The 27073-nt window shown below is 49.0% G+C and overlaps 1 protein-coding gene across 2 annotated transcripts in view; it reads right to left on the bottom strand.

Annotated features, from left to right (window-relative positions):
• SH3GL1 (SH3 domain containing GRB2 like 1, endophilin A2) overlaps positions 1-26693 on the bottom strand; it is a 41033-nt gene extending 14340 nt beyond the window's left edge. For both annotated transcript variants that reach the window (XM_003788756.3, XM_023512605.1), the window contains exon 1: positions 26511-26693. In XM_003788756.3, coding sequence (XP_003788804.1) covers positions 26511-26555 — 45 coding nt within the window. In that variant the 5' untranslated portion in view covers positions 26556-26693. The remainder of the gene's footprint in view (positions 1-26510) is intronic.
• Between the last annotated feature and the right edge of the window lie 380 nt (positions 26694-27073).

Below are 27073 nucleotides of genomic sequence, written 5' to 3' on the forward strand. Positions count from 1 at the left end.
AAAAAAAAAAAAAAACAAGTGGAGAGTAGTCCCAGCTGGCAGGAGTCACAGTGGGACATACTAGCTGGATCTCCAAGGACAGGCATGGGTGAGATGCAGGGAGTGACAGCAGGGCACACAAACCAAGAGCTGCCATTTGTGGTCACCCTCCATCCTATGCCAGCCGCCACAATAGGTTCTCTGTGCTCAACACATTGCCAATGTACCCCCCACTATCTCACAGAGAAGGAAACTGAAGGGTGGGGAAGCTGACCACCTGGCCCCTCATCACAGGTGGACACAGCTCTAAGCCTGGATGGTGATGGAATAGGGTGAGGATCAGGCTGAGAGAGGCCTGTAGGCACAGCTGGCCAGAAGGGCACTGGGCTGAGTCCTAATATTGCCAGATCATCCAGAGTAAAACCTAGGAGGGGACAGCATTGTCCCAACAGAGTGGATAAATCCCTTAAGTGGGATGAGACCAGGAGCTGGGGACCTGAGACAGATTTGTGCATCTCTGAGACCTTCCCCACTGCAACTCTGCCTGGCTAGCCTAACACCAGGTAGCTGCTGGCAAACATGCACAGAGCAATCTTCTCAGGTTTTCATCACAGGCTTCTTTCATGTAAGTAAAAAAGCCCAAGAAGTGGACACAGCCCAAGGGCTGGCCTGCTGCCCACTGGCCTTCACAAGTCTCCTCTGCCTATGGTCCTTGGTTCCTGCTCAGCAATGCTGTCAGATGCTGAGAGGATGCACCCTCTGGCAAACTGGACTCCCCTCTTCCTTTTGGAAAGGTGAGCAGCATGCATGTCTGAAGGTAAGGTACTAGGCACATGGCTACCTTGGGAGGCTTCTGCTCTCTCAATGTCTATCCCTGAGTGAAAACTTCCAGTGTCCCCACTGTCATCAGGATGCTCCAGAGCAGAGGCCCTCTGGTGGCTTGATCACGAAACACTTGCCTATGGGGGCAGTGCTGCTTCCTGGCAGCTGTGAGCTTCCTGTGTGAGAGCAGAAGCCACAGAAGTGTGGACTGGGGCACCCTGGAAGGAAGTCCTGAGCCCTGGAGCCCACAAGGTGTCCCCATGGGAAGACCAGCCCACAGTGGGGAGAACACAGAAACACATTTGTGTGCCAAATGGAACTTCCCACCCCATCCTACTCCAGTGGTGAGCAATCAGAAGGCAGAAACTAGCTCCTCAACTCATGGACAGAAGGCTATGCTCACGGGGGACACACCTTCCCTATTATCAGTCCACAGGTCCTTGGTATTTATTCCAGAGTTAACTGGCAGAGTAAGCCACCTCTGACCCCTACCCCTTGTAACCACTCAGAAAGAAATGTCCTGACCAGTCAGGGTTCCCTTCAGCACCTGAGGAATTCTGGGAAGCCCCTAGGTTTGAGGGTGTCCTTCATGCCTCTAGCCACATGTGCATGGACTCCCCTATCAATCAAGACTAAATGTTTTGTTTTGTTTTTGTAGAGACAGAGTCTCATTTTATTGCCCTCAGTAGAGTGCCGTGGCGTCACACAGCTCATAGCAACCTCCAACTCCTGGGCTCAGGCTATTCTCTTACCTCAGCCTCCTGAGTAGCTGGGACTACAGGTGCCTGCCACAATGCCTGGCTATTTTTTTGTTGCAGTTCAGCAGGGGCCAGGTTTGAACCCACCACTCTTAGTATATGGGGCCAGCACCCTACCGCCTGGCTGAATGGTTTTTAAAAGCAGCCTTTGGCAATAGGAGTGGTAGAAATGACAAATCTGGACAAAGTTTCTGAAATCATCTTCCCAAGGAAACCCCAAACCAGGTACCCCTACCACAGCCAGACCAGGCCCCAGAGGCAGCCACAGACCCATCTCCAAGACAGATCAAGGGTTCATGTGGGAACCAAGCTCCGGAGAAAGCAGCAGCATGGTGGTTACAGAAGCCTCTTTGGGGCTCTGCGTCTGTAGCACAGTGGTTACAGCGCCAGCCACATACACAGAGGATGGCGGGTTTGAATCTGGCTCCAGCCAACCAAACAACTGCAACAAAAAAATTGCTGGGCATTGTGGTAGGCACCTGTAGTTCCAGCACTTGGGAGGCTGAGGCAAGAGAATCATTTAAGCCCAAGAGTTTGAGGTTGCTGTGAGCTGTGACACCATGGCACTCTTCCAAGGGTGACATAGTGAAACTCTGTCTCAAAAAAAAAAAAAAAAAAAGCCTCTTCTGTTATCCTCTTAACCCAAGAAGGAGTCCCTTAGGCCTGGGGCTGAGGGCTGAGATATTGGCTCTGCCTCTGGTCAGCTTGTGGAGGGCCCTGAGAACTACTCAGGGCATCAGGCTATAAGGCAAGCTGGCAGAAGGCTCTCTTACTACAGGTGCTGGCTGCTATTTAGGGGAGAAGAAGGGGCGCTAGGGAGGGCAGCTTGGCATTGAGAACCACAGTTACACCTAGATGTCCTCAGTCTATATCTCTTTCTTAACCTCCTTCAAGGAAGTTTCCTGCCACCCATAGTGCTGGCCATTTGCATGGTGTCCCAGGCTGCCTCAAGCCTGGACCCTGGCTCCTGAGTATGGGGCTTTGGGGCTGGCATGGCAAGATGAATGGTTTGCGATCTAAGAGGCAGGGCACTAGGTGCTGCCACCCCCTGCCTAGCGCATGCTGCAAAAATGGGGGTATGAAAAAACCTCAGCAAGAGAAACCCTCCAGCAAACCTCTTTCTGTCCTATAGAAGAGTCTTGAGGCCAGCACTGCCAGGGAAGCAGAGATCAGCCACCAGAAAGTTGTCACTGGAGATGAAAGCATGCAGGCAACAGGAGGAAATCAGCCCATGTTTGTCACAGCAGGATGATCTGCCAAGAGGGGCAGCTAACTATTCAAGTCACCATTCTTGAGACAGAAAGGGGTACATCAAGGCCTAGGATCTAGGTGGGCCAGCCTGAGAGTCAGGGGATCAATAGGACTTGGTAGGTCACCCCCAAAGTAAGGGCTTGGCTCATGCTGCCCCTAGGAATTCTTCACAGGGACCTATGTTCCCAGAATGCCCTCTACACTCCCTGAACCAGGGCCACCTACCTGGCTCAGATGCACATCCTTTCTCCCAGGACCTTAGGGCAGTGTCCTCTCTAGCCTCCCTCATTCATTCTTTCGTTTGTTTTTTAGAGACAGGGTCTGGGTCTGTCACCCAAATTGGAACACAGTGGTGTGATAATAGCTCACTATAGCCTCCAACTCCTGGACTCAAGAAATTCTCCTGCCTCAGCCTCCCAAGCAGCTGGGACTACAGGCATGTGACACTACATCCAGCTAATTATTTTTTTCCTGTAGAGATGGGGTCTTGCTATGTTGCCCATGCTGATCTTCAACTCTGAGTCTCAAGCAGTCCTCCTGCCTTGGTGTCCCAGAGTGCTAGGACTATAGGTATGAGCCACAGGACCAGTCTCCCTCATTCATTTATGTCAAGAGGCCCAGCCTCTAGTCCACACTCAGCCCTCCCCTGCCTGGTCTTTGTTGAAGAGTGTTCCTTCTTTTAGGGTCTCTCAAGGCTTCTGGAGTATGCACACACTCCAACTTTACATCTCATTTGTCTCCCAAAACATGAAGCCGCCTGTCTCACTCCCTGCCTTGATGGCCCCATACTTTGTTCTGACCTCACTCTTGCTGGTCCTCTCACTGCCCTGCACTGAAGAGACACCCACAAATGTCAGGCTCCTGGACAGGGTCACAACAGACTACTGGCCATATCCCAGGCCCCTCCCTACCTCCCAGATGGTGGGCAGTGCAGTAGGACTAGAGGCTGAGCTCTGGGATGGGGGTTTGTGGGCATGAGGTGGCAGAAGGAGAAGGGGTCGAGTGGACATGAGTAGTTGCTCAGGCTCGTTCCTGTTGTTCCAGTCCCAGCTACAAGACTAGGAGGACAGCCATAGGCCCCTCCACCCAGAGGTGACTCAGCAATCCCTGAAAATGGATGAGAGTAGTCACACCCTGCTAGGCCAGCTCCACATTGGCAGGAGGGGAGAGGAGGTCTGGTTAAGCAGCCCGTCACACACATGCACCTTGCACAACACTTTGGTGACCTGGGCTCAGGACACTATGCTTCTCAGTATGGGCTCTTCCGGAGACTCTGGACCACTCTCCTGTGCATATCTAGGAGGTGTGGGTTTCACTCTAACTGATCTCCACTGAACTCACCAAGTCTGCCCAGGAAGCAGCAGAAGTGCTTCACAAGCCTGCTTCCTTCCTCACTCATGATCAGCCAGTCCCCTGGCTGCTTTGTTATTCTAGGGACAGTGGCACCTGCCAGGGTGCTCCACTGTGGGAAGCCAGGCTTCCGGCTGAAGCACCTACTGTCTGTGGCATGAGGCAGGACTGCTCAGGCCAGATGTGGTGGACACCACCGTGCGCCCAGGGCCTACTGCCTTTCTTTTCTTTCTCTCTTTTCTTTTTTTTTTTGTAGAGACAGAGTTTCACTTTTTATCACCCACGGTAGAGTGCTGTGGCGTCACACAGCTCATAGCAACCTCCAACTCCTGGGCTTAGGCGATTCCCCTGCCTCGGTCTCCCGAATAGCTGGACCACAGGCACCTGCCACAATGCCCAGCTATTTTTTTGTTGCAGTTTGGCAGGGGCCAGGTTTGAACCCACTGCCCTTGGTATATGGGGCCGGCGCCCTGCCCACTGAGTCACAGGCACCACCTGGCCTACTGCCTTTCTGACCCTCCCGCACCACCCAGCCAGCTATGACCTCTGGGCAAGCATCTCCACTTGAGAAACAGGACAGCTAAGGCCCTAGACCCATTCACACCTCACCCAAGGCCACAGCATATCATGTGTGTGACCAGGCCAGAAAGCTCCAACAATAGCCCTCACCAACTGTAACTCTGTCCAGGACACAGGTGGCATGGGTACAGGGAACATCAGGGCTTGCTGAAGGAATGTAAGGAGCTGACCGGGCTGGGAGGTGGACACTTACCCTGCCTCCTCCCCAGTAACAGAGGGAATGGGCCTGCTGACTAAGGAACTCTAAGCCGTACAGGTCAGACTTCCAAAGGAATTTTACCCAAAGCCTGAGATGCCAGTGATTGCTCAAGCTTCTCTCCTAGGAACAAATCACACTTGGAGCTCTGGAGCTAAAATGTCTAGTCAGAAATAAGCCTCATGAATTTTAATCTCTCATCTTGGGTACCAGGCAGGAAGGCTGCATGTCATACAACTGGTAAAATCAATTTCAGATGAAAACTTAAAAAAAAAAAACCCAACCCACAAAGAAATGAGGCAATAAATCCCAGGGAAACACCAGCTCAGCCCTAACCGCAGGCCCATGCTCATTGAGGGTGTGTGTGCGGGTGGCAGAGTATTCTGTGCATAGGCACAAGAATGATAAGGTGCTTTTAAAAGCAGGTCTTTTATCAATGGCAGAACTGACTCAAGAAACAGCCCTGCAGGAAGAGAATGAAAACAGAGCTTGGAAATCCCATGAGGCAGTAGAGCTGCTCAACCACTGGAAAGTACCAACCAACCTCTGCATCAGACACCATGACTGCAGTGAAAGACTACAGGCACAAGCACAGTGAAGGTGACTGATCTGAAAGCCCAGAATCCCTCCTGAAACACAGATGCCAACTCCCCCATCTCTAAGACCCCTGAACCCCACTCCTAAAGGCCTAATGAGAAGCTACCTTCTCCCGGAAGCTATGTTGATTCTCACTCCCCTGCCCCAACTCAGGCCAGAGCTCAGGATGCCTTTCACTTCATACTACTGACACCTTCTCTGGAGTCCCTGCTCCCTTTGGACTTCCCCTTAGCAACCCCCCTCCCCAATTCCCCTGGCTGTGTCTTGTGTTCCTCAAAGGCTGACCTCATGTCTACCTCAGAGCCTTTGCTCTTGCTATTCCTCCTGCCTGAATGTTCTTCTGGGACTTTCCCTTGCTGGGTCTCATCCATCAGGGCTGAGATGACCCTGCTGGTTAATTTGGCCCCACCTCCACTATATCTGAACTCAGAACAGAGGCTCAGACATAAGAAGCTATGTCAATATTCAGTACCCTGCAATAAAGTAAGGACAGCATCTTTCTCAGGGTTTCCCATCACATCCCACCCCTCAATGATGGCTAAGTTCTTGGAGGGCAGCACTTCAGGAAATAGACATGGGTGCTGGCCAGAGGGTCTTGTCCCCTCAACCTTCTTTCTTGTGGCTTGTGAGGGCCCACATTGGGCAGGCACTCTGGCTGGATGCTGATAGTCCCAATGACTAACCAGAGCCAATTCCCTCAGCAGAGAGCTGAAGGTTGGGGAAAACTGCAGTAAACAAATCTGAGCTGGCCAGCTAGGTCCGACTTTGGCTCCAGAACTAGGTGGTTTCTTACTGACAGGAATTTCTGGGGCAAGTGACAGGTCTGAGGTCTGGGAAGACAGTGTACAGTAAAGGAAGGCTCTGAAAGGCAAACAGAACAACCCAAAACCTTGCTTGGCCATGGCAGGGAGGAGACAGGTGGACAGAATTTGGCTGTGGAGCTTCTCCATGCAACAGCTCTGAGGCAGAAGCTATGAGCAGATGCTGAGGAATGTGCCTTCACCTGGCTCTAGTCCTCACCTGTCACACCACTGCATGGGCACCAGACTCACGTGATGGGTGACTCACCCACTATGGCCCATTGTCACTGAGTCCAGTTTCATGAGGTACAGCCACCCAAAATGCCTCGGCAGGTAGTTGTCCTGGGTGAGCACAGGGCATGGTGAGGAAAAGTAAGAAAAAGATGGTCAGTGGCTCTCTGCTGTGGTTTTTTGACTGCACTGTGAGCAGGGCCATGTCAGGTAGTAGTGTCTATCACTCTGCAATGGCTGCTTCAGCCTCATACCTAGCCATCTATCCCTGATTCCAGCTTGGAGTTATCACCCACTAAACACCCTGGGGCACCTGCTCTTTCAATGGTAAAGTTAGTGGTAGAAACCCAGAGCTGAAAATCTCAGAGTTTCCAACCACCCCTTTGGCATACAGAGGAAACACCAGGGCAGGTGAGGAAGAGGGCACTACTAAAGCCAGCAGTCACCCAGGAGAAGGGCTCAGGTCTCCCCTGCCACCAAAGGGCTGGTAGGCCTCTCTTTTCTGGCGATTCCTATGTGAACCTGCACACACAGCACTCACTGACACTGCTTCTGGTGCTTGGGGATGCCTGGGGGGTTCCTGGTGGGTGCAGGGTCCTTCTGCCTATGAGGTCGTTGTCTCCTGCCCTGTGACTTGCTGTTGTCAGAGAGAGGCCACTCAGGACGGGCTCATGCCTCTGACCTTCCCCAAGTGCCCGTCCTCAACCACAAGCTTCCTGCCAGCAGGGCTGGGCACTGGGCTGGGGTTAAAGAGGCAGTACTGGGCTCAGGAGCTGTTGGTCACCGAGTGTTTACTGAGATAATGAATGAATAATAGGGCGGCACCTGTGGCTCAAAGGAGTAGGGCACCAGCTCCATATACCAGAGGTAGTGGGTTCAAACCCAGTCCCTGGCCAAAAACTGCAAAAACAAAAACAAACAAAAATAATAATAATAAATAAATAAATAAATAATAAATAGCCTGCCTACCAGGAGTTCAGGTGTGTCAGGAGCAAAGGTCCCCACCAGGTTTGTGGCAGGGCAGGGTGCTGGTGAGGAAGGATGCCCAAACTGGTAGTGCCAGGACTGGATCTGGTTCTGGCTGTTAGGGCTGTGACTCTAAGCAGGAATGTAAACTCCTCTGGCCCTTGGTCTCCTCCACTGACAAATGGGGTGACGATGGATGAACAAGATGCAGGACTTGAGTGTGAATGTGCTTCAGAAACCACACGCTGCCCTGCACATCGAACCGATGGTTTGCTGGGCTATCTGTGTCCCAAGGATAGACTGGTGTGGGAATGCTGCACCTGCACCCAGTTTTTCTACAGCCAAAGCCTCCCCATAGACCCTTCTTTAAGAAGGAAACAAAGGAATATACCTTCCCTGAGTCCCACCCTCCTCCAAGGAATTCTGAACATATTTACTGATGGCTGTGGTACACAGTTTTGAAGTTCTTTAGGGAAAGCAAGGATGAAGGCAAGAAGCAAAGGACTAGGAGATAAAAATGGCTCAACTTGGAGGAAGACTGGCAGAAAGCTCCCCAGTGCCCTGATGCACAACTACTACCACCATGTCACAGTCTCTATGCTGTTTCCTTGGCTTTCAAACAATCAGCCTACATGGCTAACCATCCCTAATGCCCCCCGTATCCACCTGTCTGCTGCCCCCTTGGCCAATACAATTCCTTCCCCAATATACCCACCCCATGCCTTGGCATATTCAACCCTCTCCAAGACCTACAAGATATGTCACCAGCACACACATCCTTCCTGGGGAGCAGGGCTTACACTCTGTGTCAGATGGTCCAGCCATGAGTAGGTGTCTCACTGCATCTGCCAGGATGGTTGCCATGCTGTCAACGCAAAGCACAGCTGTGCTGCCCTATTCACTTACTCTTTTTTTTTTTTTTGGAGAGAGAGTCTCACTCTGTTGTCCTGGGTAGAGTGCCATGGCATCACAGCTCACAGAAACCTTAAACTCTTGGGCTCAAGAGTTCTTCTTGCCTCAGCCTCCTGAGCAGCTGGGACTATAGGTGCCCAACACTACGTCCAGCTAGTTTTTCTATTTTTTTTAGTAGAGACGGGGTCTTGCTCTTACTCAGGCTGGTCTCAAACTCCTGAGCTCACACAGTCCACTCATCTTGGCCTCCCAGTGTGCCAGGATTACAGGCATGAGTCACTGCACTGATTATTCATTTATTCTGTTGGAGAAAAACAGTCCTGCCTTCCTAGTCTGGCCATTTTTCACAGGCCTGGATGCCCCATTGTCATCACCGGAGGGATTAGAGTTGGGGCTGCCACTTCCTGAGCTAAGAACAGTTAAGAATATTCAAATCTCTCCTACCCTGATCACAACCTGGCTCAGCCACAAAGACTAATGATGCCTGGATGGGGGGTAGTATTGCCACAGGCGAGGCAGACCCATGACCTGAGGTCCCACTGCAGGGGGGCACTCTGCCACCTGCCTAGAGGTGAAGTAGCATCTCCCTCTTATCCTCTAACATCCAGATTCTACCCGTCCTTTAATGTCATTGTCCAGGGCCATCTCTGAGGTCTGAGTTAAAGTCAGATTCAACAATACCTCTTTTTTTTTTTTAAGAGACAGAGTCTCACTTTATCTCCCTCTGTAGAGTGTGGCATCACAGCTCACAGCAACCTCTGCAGCCTCCTGAGTAGCTGGGACTTACAGGCACCACAACACCCGGCTATTTTTTGTTGCCAGGGCCAGGTTCAAACCCACAACCTCGGTATATGAGGCTGGCGCCCTACCCACTGAGCCACAAGCACAGTCCAACAAATACTTATTAATTGCATGTGCCATGTGTGGTAGAAAGAGTGCACAGTATAAGCACACACAGAAAAATAAGGACACCAGGTCCTATGACAAGCAATATACAGGGAAAGGTCACTTCACAGTAGATGGCCTTTAACATGATCAATATGATTTGATAAGGGTCAAAATCCTGTTGTGGGATCTCTGGGGTGTGTGGCACCCTCAGGATTGAACAGGCAACAGCATCTCCTAAACAAAGTTGAACAGTTTTCAAAATCCAAGTTTAAAAATGGTGGTTGAATTTTCTATCTACCAGCTTTAAGTCACCAAGGCAGGAATCCAGAAATCAGGGAACAGCTTCTGCTGCACATGTGCCCCACAAAGCATTTCCTGAAGAAGGGTGGAAGGAACACTTGCTTTTAGCAGGGTATCCCTGGCTATGTGAATTGGTCTTATTTTACAAGGGTTTTTTTTTTTTTTTTGGCTGGGGCTGGGTTTGAACCTGCCACCTCCGGCATATGGGACCGGCACCCTACCCTTTTGAGCCACAGGCCCCTTTTCTTGATGACTTCAGCCATTAAGTTGAGGACAAGAGCTAACAGAGGACAATGCATGCAAAATCACACATGCTCTCTCTCTTTCTCATGCACACGAACACCTTAAGGACTGAGCAGAAAACCTTTTTAAGGGCAAGGCTTTAAGACAGTGTAAACCTGTATGAGTCTCCTTTGCCTGCCATAACAAATCAACACAAACCTAGTGATTGAGAACATCACCAACTTCTTTTCCTTCTTTCTTTTTTTTTTTTTTTTTTTTTGAGATAGACTCTCACTTTGTTGCCCTTAGTAGAGGGCCATGACGTCACAGCTCACAGCAACCTCAAACTCTTGGGCTTAAGCGATTCTCTTGCCTCAGCCTCCCAGGTATCCATCACAATGCTACAGGCGCCCACCACAATGCTAGGCTATTTTTAGAAGCAAGGACTCAGCTCTGGCTCAGACTAATCTCGAATCTGTGAGCTCAAGCAATCCACCTGCCTTGACCTCCCAGAGTGCTAGGATTACAGGTGTGAGCCACTATGCCCGGCATTCTTTTCCTTCTTTAGAGACAGGGTTTTACTCTGTCCTCTAGGCCAGAATGCAGTGATGCAATTATAACTCACTAAAACCTCAAACTCCTAGGCTCAAGCAATCCTGTAACAGTTGGGAATGTAAGCACATGCCACCATGCCTTGGCTAATTTTGTAAATTTTTTGCAGAGATGGGGTTTTGCTGTGTTGCCAGGCTAGTCTTTTTTTTTTTTTTTTGAGACAGAGCCTCAAGCTGTCCCCCTGGGCAGAGTGCCGTGGCATCACGCTCACAGCAACCTCCAACTCCTGGGCTCAAGCGAGTCTCCTGCCTCCGCCTCCCAAGTAGCTGGGACCACAGGTGCCCGCCACAACACCCGGCTATTTTTTGGTTGCAGCCGTCATTGTTGTTTGGCGGGTCCAGGCTGGGGATTCGAACCCGCCACCTTAGGTGTACGTGGCTGGCGCCTTAGCCGGCTGAGCTATAGGCACCGAGCCTGCCAGGCTAGTCTTAAAGTCCTAGGCTCAAAGGATCCTCCCACCTTAGCCACATCATCAGTTCCTTATTATGCAACACAAAAATCTTTTACCACTCCTCCTCTTTCTTTCTTTCCTTCTTTCTTGACAAGAGTCTCACTACTGCCCAGGCCTAGTGCTGTGGTATCAGCTTAGCTCACAGCAACCTCAAATTTCTGGGTTCCTCCTGCCTCAGTCTCCCAAGTAACTGAGACTACAGGTGCCCACCATAATGCCCAGCTAATTTTTCTATTTTTAGTAGATATGGGGTCTCACTCTTGCTTAGGCGGTCTCAAACTCCTGAGCTCATGTGATCTTCCTACCTCAGCCTCCTCTTGTCCTCCTCAGTTCTAGGATTACAGCCACAAGTCACACCATACTGAGCCACAAAATCTTAAATAGGTCAAAAGTCTGACATGGATGCAGAGTGAGGGAAGGGAAGAGCAGAGAGAGGGGAGGTGGGAAGGAGGTGGGGGAAGGGGAGAGCAGAGAGAGGGAAGGAGGGAGGGGGTAGGGGAAGGGAAGAGCAGGGGGGGGCTGGGGGGTCATGGTGTGTGACACACTTTTTAGGTGTGGGACTTACCTAACAAATGCAATCAATGTAACCTGGTTCGTGGCACCCTCAATGAATCCCCAACAATAAAAAAGAAGAAGTCTGGCATGGGTCTCACATTGGGCTATTGGCTGGGTTGCATTCCTTTCTGGGCATTCTGTTTCTCACTTTGTCCACAGTCTAGAAGCCTCCCAGCTTCCTCAGCTGGCACCCCCCCCCCATTGTTCACCCCTGATCCTCAAAACTGGCAGAGGCTAGCTTCCCATGCTGCTGTCTCTGCTTTCTCTTTGGCAAACTTGTCTCCCTCTGACCATAGCAGGGAAAGGTTCTCCCTCTACCTTCCAGGGTCCTTCTGATTAGACTAGGCCCTTGTGCATAAACCAGGATAATCTCCCTCCTCCAGGTCCACTTCCCCAATCCCATCTCACAAAGTCCCTTTTGCCAAGTAAGGAATATGGTCACAGGTTCCAGGCATAGAGATGCAGAGCCTTAGAGGGGTGTTATACTGCCTGCCACAGGAACCGACTCTAATTACTGGGGGCAGTTTGGTTCTAGAAAGTCACCATAAACACTGAGTTAGCAAATACTGAAAGACTGCTCAAAGGGAAATACAGGGTTAGATTTCTACAGCCTCTGGTCACATATTCATAAATAGGTAACCTGTTTTATGTGTGTTTGTTACTTTAATTATGGCCAGCAGCACTTTAACTCATGCCTTAATTTCTGTAACATAGATTTTTCTCTCTGAGACTCATTATAGCCTTATTGTGTTGAGGACACTAAACAGTGCCTTAGCACTAAACTCAGGGCCATTCTAACAATGAAATCACCAACAAAATCCACAAAAATGCAAAAAATGTGCATTTGTTAGACTGTAGAAAGGAGTCTAGTTCATTGTAGAAGAGCTGGAAGAAGAAGGTTACATCACCTTGTTTAACCTCAGCTGGGAAAGTGGGCACCAGGCAACACAATTTTTGTTTTTCTGCATGTGTCTGTGAATGCTGCAAAAGTGCCTCCAGTACTGATTTGGGGGCTACAAATAAATTTCAGTTAGCAGGTGAAGCTTTAAACACAGGATATGTGAAAAATTAGGACGGGCCACATATATCAGCCCCAGGAGCCTTTTCGGATGAGGCTGGGTGCTAGGTGCTTTCAGCAATGTCAGTCCCACTGTGCAGAACAAATCTGAAAACATGGGTTCCTGAGGAGTTCACAGGGTAGTGAAGGAGCTCATCTGTTAGGAGGACTCAGAGCAGAAACAGATCTGACTGAGGCGGTGTCCCTTCTGGACCACACAGAGCTGACCAGGTGTCTGGGAAGCCTTCTCTCCAACCACTTGGCTTCCTGGCATGTACAACACAGTAGAGCACAGTTGAAATAACACACTTTACCAGTGCTCAAACACATGACACCCAGGCTTTGGGTCAGGCCATGCAAATTGAATAGGTTGTTTCTTTCCAGCCTAGGACTACTGAAACCTATATGGCTACAGTGAAGGTACGATTCTGCAGAAACTCAGACACCCACCCAAAGGGCATTCACAAGACTGCTCATTGCCATGCCGTGTGGCTGGCAGGATGGATAAATATGTCATAGAACAATCACACAAAGGAAAGCTACACAACTGTGGATATGAACCAGAGCTGTGTATATAGTACGAATGGAACTCAACAATAGAATTCAGCCAAGAACGCAGGCTATGGAAAACAAACAAATAAAAAAAAACCCATGTGATAGTGTATCATTTACATGAGATTTACACTTGCAAGGCAACACTGCCTGTTTTTTTTTTTTTCCTTTTTTTTGGAGACAGAGTTTCACTTTGTTGCCCTTGGTAGAGTGCAATGGTGTCATAGCTCACAGCAACCTCAAACTCTGGTGCTCAAGTGATTCTCTAACCTCAGCTTCGCCAGTAGGTGCAACTACAGGTGCCTGCCACGACACCTGGCTATTTTTTAGAGACAAGGTCCCACTCTGGCTGAGACTGGTCTCGAACCTGTGAGGCCTCCCAGAGTGCTAGGGTGCTAGGATTACAGGCATGACCATGATGCCCAGCCAACACTGCTTGTTTTTTTTTTTTTTTTAGACAGAGCCTCAAGCTGTCACCCCCTGGGTAGAGTGCCGTGGCATCACAGCTCACAGCAACCTCCATAGCCCTCCTGGGCTTAAGCGATTCTTTGCCTCAGCCTCCCAAGTAACTGGGACTACGGGCGCCCAGCTATTTTTTGGTTGTAGTTGTCATTGTTGTTTGGCAGGCCTGGGCTGGATTCGAATCCACCAGCTTTGGTGTATGTGGCTGGCGCCTTAGCCACTTGAGCTACAGGTGCCAACACTGCTTGTTCTTGAGTGGTAAAGGGGCAAATGTTCTGCTCCTATTTTATTCGATGAGCACTTGATATTAGTTAGATCTGTGTCTGAAACATTTTATAACACAAGCTGAAGAATGTGCCTGAACAAGCTAAGTAGCAACTCCCCTCCAGCTCCTGTGACATCCAAGTGGACTCTGGGCTCCAAAGGCCCTTCTCCTGCCTGCTCTCCTCCTCAGCATCCCTCCCTTTCAGACCTCAAATATTCTCACTAGCTCTACAGCTTCCCACCCGCAAGCCTAGTCTAGGGGTAGCAGAGGGACCCTGAGGATCCAAGGGGCCTGCTCATACTTTCTGGAGACACCAATGAGCAGCACTCAAGCAGCATTTCAGGGAACACCAGGGTGGATCTGTGGGCACTGTAAAACTTCTGGAGAAAGGCACTGGACTCTGCAAGTGTGAACTGAAATATGAAAGGTAGAGGAAGACAACCATCTGCAGCTCAGTTGCAGCCTGGAAGCCAGCCTCCATGTGGGCACCATACCCTGACATCTATCATCCCTCATCCATCAGCCAGCAGGGAGCCATACCAACGCCAATACTCCTCGTGGGTAGAAGGCTGACTTGACCAAAGCAAGCAAGAAGAAAGACTAACTCAGTAGCCCTGGGTATTTCTCTTTTCTTTTCTAAAATAATAGCAATAATTCTCAACTTCAGGAGAGGACATGAAGGATAACCACCCCAGGTCCCTGGGTTGTCCTCTTCTGATTCACAAAGGCTGATGTTGAAGGGCTGGAATTGCTTGTCTGTCTCAAACAATCAGGACTCTGATGAGCTGAGGCTATAAGGTTGACTGATGCCTGCCCATCTGCCTGAGTGGGCTATGGAGCCTCATTCCATGCAGGGGAGTGAGGGGTTGGAAGAACCTTTGGAGGGTGGCAGGGATTGGAAGAACCCTTGGAGGCCTATGTTATAAGCCCCTCATGGTGATGGGTAAAAAGGGGCAGACAATTCCTATAGCTTTCTTCCCCAGGTGCTTCTTGAGAAAGGTCTCTGCTCACTGCTGGGGCTGAAGCTCAAAATGACAGCAGGGAAAAATATCAGTCAATTGTCCTGATTAAAGAAAGTAGGGCTGACTGGACAGAAGTGGTAGCTTACACCTATAATCCTAGTACTCTGGGAGGCCAAGGTGGGAGGATCCCCTGAGTTCAGAAGTTCAAAATCAGCCTGAGCAAGAGTGAGACCTGGTCTCTACTAAAAATAGAAAAATTTATTTATTTATTTATTTTTTGAGATAGAATCTCACTTTGTTGCCCTCAGTAGAGTGCATGGCATCACAGTTCACAGCACCCTCCAGCTCTTGGGCTTAGACAATTCTCTTGCCTTAGCCTCCTGAGTAGCTGGGACTACAGGCGCCCATCACAACGCCTGGCTATTTCTTGTTGCAGTTTGGCTGGGGTCAGGTTGGAACCTGCCACCCTCTGTATATGGGGCCAGCACCCTACTCACTGAGCCACAGGTGCTGCCCTAAAAATAGAAAAATTAACCGCATATTGTGGTGGGTGCCTATAGTCCCAGCTACTTGGAAGGCTGAGGCAAGAGGATCACTTGAGCCCTGGGGTTAGAGGTTGCTGTGATCTAGGCTGATGGTTGACACCACAGCACTCTAGCCTGGGCAACAGAGTCAAAGAAAAAGAAAAAGAAAGAAAGAGAGAAAGAGAGAAAGAAAGACAGAAAGAAAGAAGAACTGGATAAGAGTGTACTGAAAGATATTTAGATATTTAAATTACTGGCCAAGGTGATGTTTGGGGACTTTAAGAGTATTGATTTAAGGAAGCTACATCCTGTCATGCCTTTCCCACATAAATCTCATGGTTAAAACACTATCCATTTTCCTTATTCTCTCTCTTTTTTTTTTTTTGAGACAGAGTCTTACTATTTCACATTTGGTAGAGTACCATGGCATCACAGCTCACAATAACCTCAAACTCTTAGGCTTAAGTGAGTCTCTTGCCTCAGCCTCCCAAGTAGCTGGGACTACAGGGGCTAATACCCGGCTATTTTGTTGTTGTTGTTGCAGTTGTCATTGTTGTTCAGCTGGTCTGGGCTGGGTTCGAACCCACCAGCCTTGGTATATGTGGCTGGCACCGTAACCACTGTGCTACAGACGCCAAGCCCTGTGTTCCTTATTCTAGCAGGGAGAAACCTTCATGTGGGCACCACTCTGCTGCGAACAACTCTTTAACAAGAAAGAAAACATATCTCAGGTTCAGAAGTAAGATATCCAGGAAGAATTTATGCCACTGTTTTCTTGGTGCTCTATCGGTTATTCCAGTTACTATGATTAAAAACAAGGAATAGGGCAGTGCCTGTGGCTCAGTGAGTAGGGTGCTGGCTGCATATACCGAGAGTGGTAGGTTCAAACCCGCCCCAGCTGAACTGCAACAAAAAAATAGCTGAGCACTGTGGCAGGCACCTGTAGTCCTAGCTACTCAGGAGGCTGAGGCAAGAGAATCACCTAATCTCAAGAGATGGAGGTTGCTGTGAGCTGTGACACTACGGCACTCTACCAAGGGTGACAAAGTGAGATTCTGTTTCTAAAGAAAAGAAAAAAACAAGGAATAAGGGCAGGGTGTAGTGGCTCACACCAGTAATTCTAACACTCCGGGACACTGAGGTGGGTGGATTGCTTGAGCTCATGAGTTTAAGACCAACCTGAGCCAAGAGTGAGTGAGACCCCATCTCTACTAAAAATAGAAAAAATGAGGGAAGAGGATTGCTTGAGCCCAGGTTGGAGGTTGCTGTGAGCTATGATGCCATAGCACTCTACCCAGGGTGACAGCTTAAGAGTCTGTCTCAAAAAAAAAACAAGGAATAATACTAAGACTCCCTTAAAAATAAATTGTTAAAGTGAGCCAATTTTGGCTTGGCGCCTGTAGCACAGTGGTTATGGCACTGGCCATATACACCAAGGCTGGCAGGCTTGAACCCAGCCTGGGCCAGCTAAACAATGACAACTGCAACAACAACAACAAAAAATAGCTGGACATTGTGGTGGGTGCCTATAGTCCCAGCTACTTGTGAGGCTGAGGCAAGAGAATCACTTGAGCCCAAGAGTTTGAGATTGTTGTGAGCTAAGACACCATGGCACTCTACCCAGGAGAAGCAAGTGAGACTCTGTCTGAAAAAAAGGGGTGGGGGGGACTTGCACTAGACTGTTTATTGAAGCTCAATTTACAATCTCTAAAATGTGGAAATAGCCTACATGACCCCCAACCCAGGAATGGATTAACAAGCTGTGGTAAACGTATACCATGGAATACTATTCAGCCATTAAAAAAATGGAGACTTTACAGCCTTTGTGTTAACCTGGATGGAAGTGGAACACAGGATTCTTAGTAAATCATCACAAGAATGGAGAAGCATGAATTCTAATGTATTCAACTTTGATATGAGCACAATTAATGACACGGTGGGGGGTAGGGGAAGGGGAGAGCTGAGAGAGAGAGAAGAAGGGGGTGGGGGAAAGGACAAGCAGAGAGAGGAAAGGAGGGAGGGGGTGGGGTCTCGGTGTGTGATATACCTTTTGGGGGCAAGGCACAATAGGGACTATACCTAACAAAGGCAATCAGTGTAACCTGATTTCTTGTACCCTCAATGCATCCCCAACAGTAAAAAAAAAAAAAGTGAGCCAATTTATAAGGAAAAAAAAAATCAAATTAATGAAGGAATTCAAGTCAAAGCACAGGAAACAGACAATAAGCCCGGGCTGCTGGTTCCTGGTATTCACTACAGCTGACCATGTGCTGTGGTTCCCATACTGTGGAGAAGGTGCTAGGGGAGCCAGGTTGTTGGAAGGGCCCCGTCTACATGCTAGACCTGGGGACATGAGTCTGGAAGACAGGTACAGAAAGGAGTGGTGGATAAGAGAAGGTGGGAGGCCCAGAAGCAGGATAGCAAGTCTACAGAGAGAAATTAAGAAATCAGAAGTCAGGCAGTGCCCGTGGCTCAGTGAGTAGGGTGCTGGTCCCATATACCGAGGGTGGGAGGTTCAAACCTAACCCTGGCCAAACTGCAACAAAAAAATAGCCAGGTGTTGTGGCAGGCGCCTGTGGTCTCAGCTACTCGAGAGGCTGAGGCATGAGAATCAGCTAAGCCCAGGAGTTGGAGGTTGCTGCAAGCTGTGATGCCACGGCACTCTACCAAGGGCGACAGAGTAAGATTCTGTCTCTATAAAAAAAAAAAAAAAAAAAGAAAGAAGGAAGTCAGAAGTCAAAGCAATGCCTTGGTATGGAAGCCAGAGAGGAGCTGGATGACAGGATTGTCAAGTAAGACCAAGGCTAATGGAAGCTATTTCTAAGAGAAGCCAGATGGACTTAGGGAGTGGGTTTCTGGAGGACAGGAGGGGTCTGGTTTGTGAAATATTTCAAGCCAGGAAGCAGCCATCTCTGAGCAGACTGGCCTTGATGAGTGGTGCCAGTGAGTTTCGGCCTGGCCTCATTAAAGGACAAGAGATGTCTGGGCTTTGCTCCCTCAGGGCACTGCTCAGGGACAGTCTTGGATACAGGATCACAGAGACTGCCTGTGACATGGTCAGGCCCCTCTGGCCCATCCAAGTGTGGGTCACTCTTGGCTGTGGCCCCTGGAGCACTAGGGGTATATCCTAAATCAAAGAGAACAATCTTTGAACTGTCTATTTTCTTTCAGACCAGTCAGACCTGTTTCCAATTGAATTATCAGAGGCCTTGTCAGCCACTTGTTACCCTGGTGCTCTGCCCAGTCACCACCAGGGACACACAGGAGGCCCTGCTGAGGGCAGCCCCCTTCCATTCTTAAAAGGAGCCCCCTAACTTCACCTCCTTGTTAGCGGCATTTCTGACAACCACATCAGCAACCCAGTACCCAACAGACACAGCCTGTCACAGATGCCTGAGCACAGCCCAGACCCCAGGCTTCTGCTGTTTGACAAAGGAAGAGTAAGTTCGAAGCAAGGACTAACATATGACGTGTGCATGAGAGGCTGCAGGGCCAGGTGCTCAGAGGATGGAGAACTCATTTCCAATGGTGGTTCTGGAAGACACCAAGGATGAAGAAAGACACAAACAGGGCTCTGTAAGCAAATAGGAAGCAGAAAGAGACAGGGCTGGGGTGGGAAGGGAAGAAAAGCACAGTGATATCAGATAGGAGGCAGGAGTACTGGGCCCAGGGCAAGGCAGATGGGGCTCATGAAGCTCCTAAATGCCAAGTGAGGGCTTGAAATGTACACCGGGCCTGTGGGAACATGCTCACACAAACAAACCCCTCATGTAGTCGTCTGTTCACTTGGGTGTGAGGCAACTGTCAGTCCATTGGTCCTTCCATTCCCAAGAGAGCTAAGACTGAGCTGGACAGTGGGGACACAGCAGTCAGTAGAATTGTGTGGTTCCTGCCTGCAAAGAGCTTATAATCTGGTGGCAAAGGCAATTTCCTTCCTCAGAAGGAAAACTTACAGGTTGGGGCCAGTCCAGCTCAGACCTACCCTCTGCCTGTGGTATGCATGCCTGGTGGCCTCTGATCCAGGGATCTGGGATATAGTAGTATCCTTGCTCCTATCTCAGCTCTTTTGCAGAGGCAAAAGGCAATTCCAAATCAATTTAAAACTCTGAGAGAGGATCTGGCCACCCACCCTCCATGCCCTGGCTGGCATCTGACATTGTCTGGATATTATAGTATCTGCTGTGACCACAGCCCCTTATGTATCTACTGAGATGCCTAGCTGAAACGTCTGCCTCACATACAGGGCATGACCCACACTACCATACCCACACCCAGTGTAGAAATCCAACCTGCCAGGCAGGACTCCTTTCCAAAGTGGTCAGTGGGCCAGTGCTGAGTCAGGTCCAGTAGAGGAAATGGTCCCTGTATTTTCCTGCTGTGGTTAGGAAGACTCCACGTGACCCCACTCTCAGGCCCCAGTCAGCAAGTTTTTCTAGGAGCTGAGCGGAAAAGGAAGACGGGCCGTCCTCTGGGAGCCAAGTTCCTGGAGCTCTGGTTACTGCTTAACAGGAAATGAGCAAAAACGCACCCCAAATGCAGTGCTCAGGAAAAGTGCTTGCCAAATCCAGCCTGTGAAAGGCCAGAGAAGGAAGAAGAAAAGGAGAGAAAGAGAGAGAAAAGGAGAGAAAGAGAGACTAGAGAAAGAAAAGAGAGCAGGGAGAGGGAGGGAGGAGAGAAAAACTAGCTGCAGCCATATTCTTCTGTCCAGTTTTCCAGGGACAGCTTTGAAAATGAACCAGGAGACACCACCCCCTAACACTTCAGCTCACACATTAAAAAGCCATCAGGGCTTGAGAGCTCAAGGAGGGTAAAGATGCCAGAATGTGCTAGCTTCGAACCCCTGGGGCAAAAAAAAAAACCCTGAGGCTGGAAATGCTTCTGAATCCAGCCCTCCCAAAGCTTAGAGACCTCACTACCTTGGAAACCAGAAACACAGAACATAATTTTACATTACTCCTTCCACACCCAGGCCTGCTGTGGGGCCAAAACATGTGTGTGCCTCTGAAATCCTATCAGGGAAGTTGGCTGCATGCTCCAAATTAAAAACTAAGTTTTCCCAGATCAAATCAGCTTCAAAACATTGGCAACTGGAAGAGATGCAAAAGAGCTGAGATAGGAGCAAGGATACTACTATATCCCAGATCCCTGGATCAGAGGCCACCAGGCATGCATACCACAGGCAGAGGGTAGGTCTGAGCTGGACTGGCCCCAACCTGTAAGTTTTCCTTCTGAGGAAAAAAATAAATGTGCATATGGACAAGTGAGGGACACAGTGGTGAGCTTGGGCCTTTAGGGGTATTATACACTCAAATGGTAGTTACCTTAAAGAGGGGCAGGATGGATCGGGGGTGGGTGGTAAACAGTACTATGTCCTTAGTGAGCTTGCTAAATCTTTGATAGTTCTAGGGTCTCAAAAATGTGACAGACCCTAATTTCTTAAACTGGACAAGGAGACAAAGTAAAGCACCTAACCTCACAGGGTGTTATTAAGCAGCATGGAGAATATAACTAAGTAAGTACCACAGGGCTGGGCATTAAAACACACCCAGATAAGCAGGGAGATTAGCTGCCACGTAGTTCCAACTGGTCCACAGTGAACACAGGATTGTGACTCAGAGGTGAACTCTTGGCTTTATTTACATGGCCTAATGTACAGTCATGGGTGGTAGAAGTCAGAATAGCACAATTTCTTGGCCCTGGTTTATTAAGAATGGAATATACAGGATGCTGCTTAGTTACAAAGCACCCTGAGATCACTAACAGCTGGACCTGTTCTACAGACAGGCCTAGGAGGCGGTGATATTTAAGTTGTCCCCAGGTTCCTCTGGGGAAGAACAGCGTCAAACTTCTGTACCTCCATAGTAGCCTGGCTAGCACACGGCTCAGGCCTCAACAATGCTGACAAGTTATGCCACCACACAGGCTAGAGCTAAGTGGGGAAAGCAAGCTCTGCCTATCCATGGTGGCCCAGGGTCCTGACACTGCTGGTTCAAGTGTCTTATAGCACAAGCTAGAACATGCCACACTTTCCCAAACTCAAGTCATTATGGGTCTTGCAAGATTGGTCTTTACCCGGTTCCCATATGTGGACATCACAAACGAAACATCTTCCTATATCTGCTGCTGACACCTCCCCAAGACAGAGGGGCAGCTCTGCTGGACTCATGGACCTGAATCACCTACTCCAACCCTCTCTGGACCACATGCATTGGCCTCTGAGTCATCTGTCATTCCCAGTGCACAGCTTTACATTTTTATTTGCGTTGATGCCAAGGGATTACAAACTCCATATTTACGTATCTTTAGATCATTCTATGTTTCTTACTTAACAAGTCAAGTACTTCAGTGGGAAAGCAAGAGAGTGGTTCCACAAAGGTTTAAAAAACAGGTTATAGCAAACGGTATCAAAGACACCAACCATGTCCTCCAATAAGCTTATGCTAACTACTGCTGTCCTAACAAGTCAGGCTCAGGGTCCCCCAGCATACAGCCCTCCTGTATCTCTGTGCCTCTCCTGTTCTCCTAGGGACAAACCCAGGGCCTATGGAGCATCTGACAAACCTCAAAGCTATGGGAGGTGGCAGTTGTGAATCTTCCTCCTAGCTCAGAATGAATCAATCTTTCTATTTAAACTCCTCTCTCTGGTTTAGCATCTGCAGCTCAGTGAGTAGGGCACCAGCCACATATACATAAAGCTGTTGGGTTTGAGCCCAGCCCAGGCCTGCTAAATAAAAACGACAACTGCAACCAAAAAATAGCTGGGTGTTGTGGTGGGTGCCTGTAGTCCCAGCTACAGCCTCAGGAGGCTGAGGCAAGAGAATCCTTAAGCCCAAGAGTTTGAGGTTGCTGTGAGCTGGGACGCCACAGCACTCTACCCAGGGTGACATAATGAGACTCAAAAACAAACAAACAGGGCAGTGCCTGTGGCTCAAAGGAGTAGGGTGCTGGCCCCATATGCCAAAGGTGGTGGGTTCAAACCCAGCCCCGGCCAAATTGCAAAGCAAACAAACAAAAAACTCCCTCCCTACTTTCAGGGGGAAAACAAAAAGGTCGGGGAGGGGGTCAAGCCACCATTCCAGGTAGCTGCCAGCTCTATCCCTAGTTACACTCTTAGATCTCCAAACATGCCAGCCATAAGATTTATCAGGAACCAGTTTGCAGTTTAGGTCTGGAAATAGTGTCACCCAAACACACACCACACTTAGAAGTGAACTTCTAAGCCTGGAGCTCCCTGCTGGCATTCTTTACCCTCTTTACTTCCCCAGTTGTAGGCTGGCACAAATACTAGGCAGCTATTCAAAGAGTGGGAGTTACATGGGCAGAATGGAGGAAACCAGGGTAGATAGTTGTTATTTTTATTGCTTCACCTTTTCTTAACTCAGGCCCAACTTACTGGTGGTTAGCTCATAATGAGAAGTAAAAACTCACAACCATCCCACTCAAACCCAAACCAACTTTCAATACAACCTTGAAAGGTTTTTACCAGGAGATGAACTGGCATGCGCTTTGCTAAGATTGTTACCAGTATCACCAATGACAAATCAGAAGCTTTGAACCAATATCACAGACTTACCTGCAGTTTCTTTTCCCAGTGCTCTGTCTCACATCTGTCTTCTACTTCTTAGTTTAGAAATGACACTGTGACAAACCTCTGAAACCCAGAACTTGGCATAAAGCAGAATTTCTTGAGCTCGGGACTACTGACATTTAGGGCTGGAAACATCTTTGTCGGGGGAAGGGGAAAATGCCCTACAGGATCTTTAGCAAACACCCTTAGCCTCTACTCACTTGATGCCATCACCACTCTCTCCCAAACTCATGACAACTAAACACTGTTTCAGACATTGCCAATGGAAGGGTCAGCATTGTACCTGAATGACAAGCACTGATGTGGGCTTATACCTCCTTAAAAGATCAAATGTCAGTAGAATCATGGTGTTGTAGGGTTAAAGAAAAAGACCACATGCCAAAAGACACTTGGGGTTTTCCTAAGGACTTGAGGACTGGCTGCTGAGTTTTCTGTGTATATACACATCTGTGTACATGGATTATCTGGGTTTGGAAAACTAGGAAAATCATGCCACTCCCATAAGAATGGCCCAGCAAGAACTTTTTGGTTATTTTGTTTGGTATAAAACTGTACTGACTTTTCTCAAACCTTACAGCAGGATTTCTCAGTTTCAGCATTATTGACATTTGAGGCCAGGAAATTCTTTGGTGGGGGGTCCTTGAACTGCAGGGTGCTGAGCAAGTACCTCTGGCCTCCACCTACAAGAAGCCAGCAGTGCCCCACCAAGTTGTGACAACCAAAAATGTCCCTAGTAGCTGTCCATGTCCCCTGGAAGATGGAACTGACCCTGCTTGAGACCTCCCCCTCCACTTAAAGAAAGATAAGTGTCTCCACATCCTTTTGTGTAAAGGGGGAGTGTTTTGAACTTTATGCCAGATAAGCAAGACCAGTTGAGACCTATTAGTTTAAAGCATATAGCCTGTTCACATGGTGAAAATGCAATAAATACAGCTGGGCACCTGTAGTTCCAGATACTTGGGAGGCTGAGGCAAGAGAATCACTTAAGCCCAAGAGTTTGAGGTTGCTGTGAGCTGTGACGCCACGGCACTCTACCCAGGGTGATGGCTTGAGACTCTGTCTCAAAAAAAAAAAAAAGAAAGAAAAGAAAAGAAAATGCAATAAATGTTATCACTACATAAGGAGGGATGTCTCTTTCTACATTAAGAGGGCACAGAAGAGGATGGAAGAGGTGTTACTAAGAAGGACAAAAGAAACACACAAACAGATAGACATGTCCAGATAAACTGAGATGTTTACTACAGAAATTATTACAGAAGAGAATGGAAAACAGCCAGAGGGATTCTTGAGAGGATAACACAACACAGAATTGACCAGGAGACCAAGATGACAGCTCTCTGAGTAGGATGTGGCCATCACAATAATCCTTTGGGATCCCAACCCCCAGCTTACTTTGTACTGTGCTTTACAGGTTTCAAGGCACTTTTTTGCAGATGTAAATGCAGGCTATCCTGCTTCCCCCCAAGAGAGAAAAAGTTTTTGATGCTGGCCTGAGAGAGCTAACTAGTTCCTTCAGACTGTTAGCTCAAGACAACGTGAGCCACCAGCAGTCACTGACAACTGGGTGAGAAGGGGAGGGCTTCCAGACACCTGTCTACATGAATGAACGAAGTGGCCCAGAATTCTTCCAAGACCTCTAAAGACATCTTTCTTACTAGTGAGCAGTGTCCTAAGGTGCTTCGATCATGCGCATGGGGGGGGGGGGTCTGATGCCAAGTGGATAAGGTCTAGCAGAGGGGCAGGCCACTTAATTCCATCCTGCTGAGCAACGGGTAGTACTCTCAGGCACAACACTAAGGGAATTACTCTCTTCCCCTAGAGTTTAGCCATTACCTGGGGTTGAAAAACCCTATATAGTATGTATGTCCCTAAACAACCACTAGATTATTACTTTTTTTCCTCCCAGGGGCAAAAGGTACCTGCTGGTTGTTACTGGGGACTCATTTCTCATTTTTGCCACTGGGCTTCTCCAAATTGTGGACAGAACCTTATTTGTCAGGCCCAAATATATCCTAAGATCACCCATTCCTCATGGAGCTTACCACCCACACAAACTCTATGTCTAAGGTTCTTAATCTGCAATGGACCAATAGGACTCAATAAATGTGGGACCTGAAATTCTAAACTGAATTTTGCAATTGCCCAGTTTTTAGAGAGTAGCTCCACAGCTTTCACCAGATTTGTGAGCAATGGGGCTTGAACTGTTCAAATAACTTATTATCTCTCATATGTAAATTCATTTAGGCTTGGATTTAGGATTCTACTTTTGGGACTCTATCCCATAAAACTAATCCACTTGTGAGCAAAGATATTCACTGGCTATTATTCACTTTAGTAATGTTTTTATTTATTTATTTATTTATTAGAGACAGAGTCTCATTTTGTCGCCCTTGGTAGAGTGCCGTGGTGTCACAGCTCACAGCAACCTCCAACTCCTGAGCTTAGGCGATTCTCTTGCCTCAGCCTCCTGAGTAGCTGGGTCCACAGGTGCCTGCCAAAAGGTCTGGCTATTTTTTTGTTGCAGTTTGGTCCGGCTGGGTTTGAACCCACCACCCTCGGTATATGGGGCCGCCTCCCTACACACTGAGCCATAGGTGCCACCCTGTAGTAATGTTTTTAGTAGAAAATTATTGTAAACAATCTAAACATCTATCCACTAACACTAATTAAATTAGAGTACACTACATGGAATGAAAAATCATGTACCCATTACAAGGATCAGGGAAGCTCTAGGACTATGTCCTACTACAGTAATTCTGGGAGAGGTACGAAGTGAGGGAGAGTTGATTCTATAACACTCCCTCCCCCCATACTGGTTGATGTCCAGACATTTGTGGTTGTCACCACTAAGGGGTGCTCCTGATATGGAATAGATGGAGGCCAGGGATGCTACCCTACAGTGCCCAGGACAGCCCTCCCCCAAACAATAATTGAGCCCCAAATGTCAACAGTGCCCAGGGATAGAAATTCAGCTCCAGTGTGGTCTCCAAGACATGAGTAATGAAAACTAAAGTACATAGGATTGTGTAGAGTGTGTTATCACTACGTGTGCATGTGTTTTTAAAGTTTAGTTGTACACATATCTTTGCAAATGGACATCAGGAGTCAAGGAAAGTCCCTGTCTTTGGGGGAGAGGGACTATATGCCTGCGCAGGAGAGGTAGGAAACTGGCTTTGCACTCTACCTTTTCAATTTTGTACCTTGTCCGTCAAGTTCTTGCAAAGAACTGCTCTAGACACCAACTTTCCCTGTCCCTAAGCTATCTGGCAACAGTTTTGCGTGGACAGTTCTGCGTCTACAGGCTCGTTTCTTCCCCTTCTCCCCCACCCCAATTCCGCCTTTTGAGAGAAGGAAAGAAGGAAAGGGGTTCATGTAACTTGCCAACCTATGGGTGCATCTCTTCTCTTCCCAGGGGCTCTGCCCAGCCTTCTCGAGGAGACTCGAGCCCACATGGCAGGCAAGGCCTGGGCCACCCGGTAGTCCCTGGACAGCCGGCCTTGGCCTTCCCCACCTGGGGACACGCTTCAAACGCCGCTCCCTCGCCCCCTTCCGGAGGGCCAGGGCTGGCCTGGGTCCCCATTCTGGGAAGCCTGGGGTCTGTGAATCGCCCCCTGTCTCGGCCTCCGCTTACCTGGCTCGCCTTGTAGAACTGCTTCTTCAGCCCCGCCACCGACATGCTGCCTCCCGCCGTCGGGCCTCCCGCCCGCACCGAGCGAACCGCACAAGCTACAGGTTCCTGGGCGCCGACGACCCCCGCGCGCCTCAGCTGCCCCAGTCGGCGCCGCCTCCGCCACCCGCTGGCCAGCTAGGAGTCCGCCGCCTCAGCTCCTAGCGCGCCCGCGCCGCCAGGATATTACATGGCAACCGCACACTTCCGGTGTCGGCGCCCCCCTCCGCGTGCGCCGCCTGCCGGCCGCTGAGCGCCCGCTCACTTTGTCGGCAACTCGCCTCCGCCAGGCGAGTTGACTGGGTCGAGCTTAGAGGAGTATGGTCGGCTGCAGCGCCCCCTAGAGTCCTAGGAGAGGCCTCAGACGTCATATGAGAGGAACTTAAACACGCCTAGAGTGGTTGGAAAAATGAGGCTGGAAGAGCTCTGGATCCCCGTTTGCTCATTTTAGCTATATCCAATTCGTCTGCGGCCTCAGTCCCTGGCCCCGCATCCTGTCCTGTGTTCTTCCATTCAGTTGCTCGAGT

Source organism: Otolemur garnettii, unplaced genomic scaffold (assembly GCF_000181295.1).
Source record: "Otolemur garnettii isolate 467f Iridium unplaced genomic scaffold, OtoGar3 scaffold00029, whole genome shotgun sequence".
Lineage (NCBI taxonomy): Eukaryota > Metazoa > Chordata > Mammalia > Primates > Galagidae > Otolemur > Otolemur garnettii.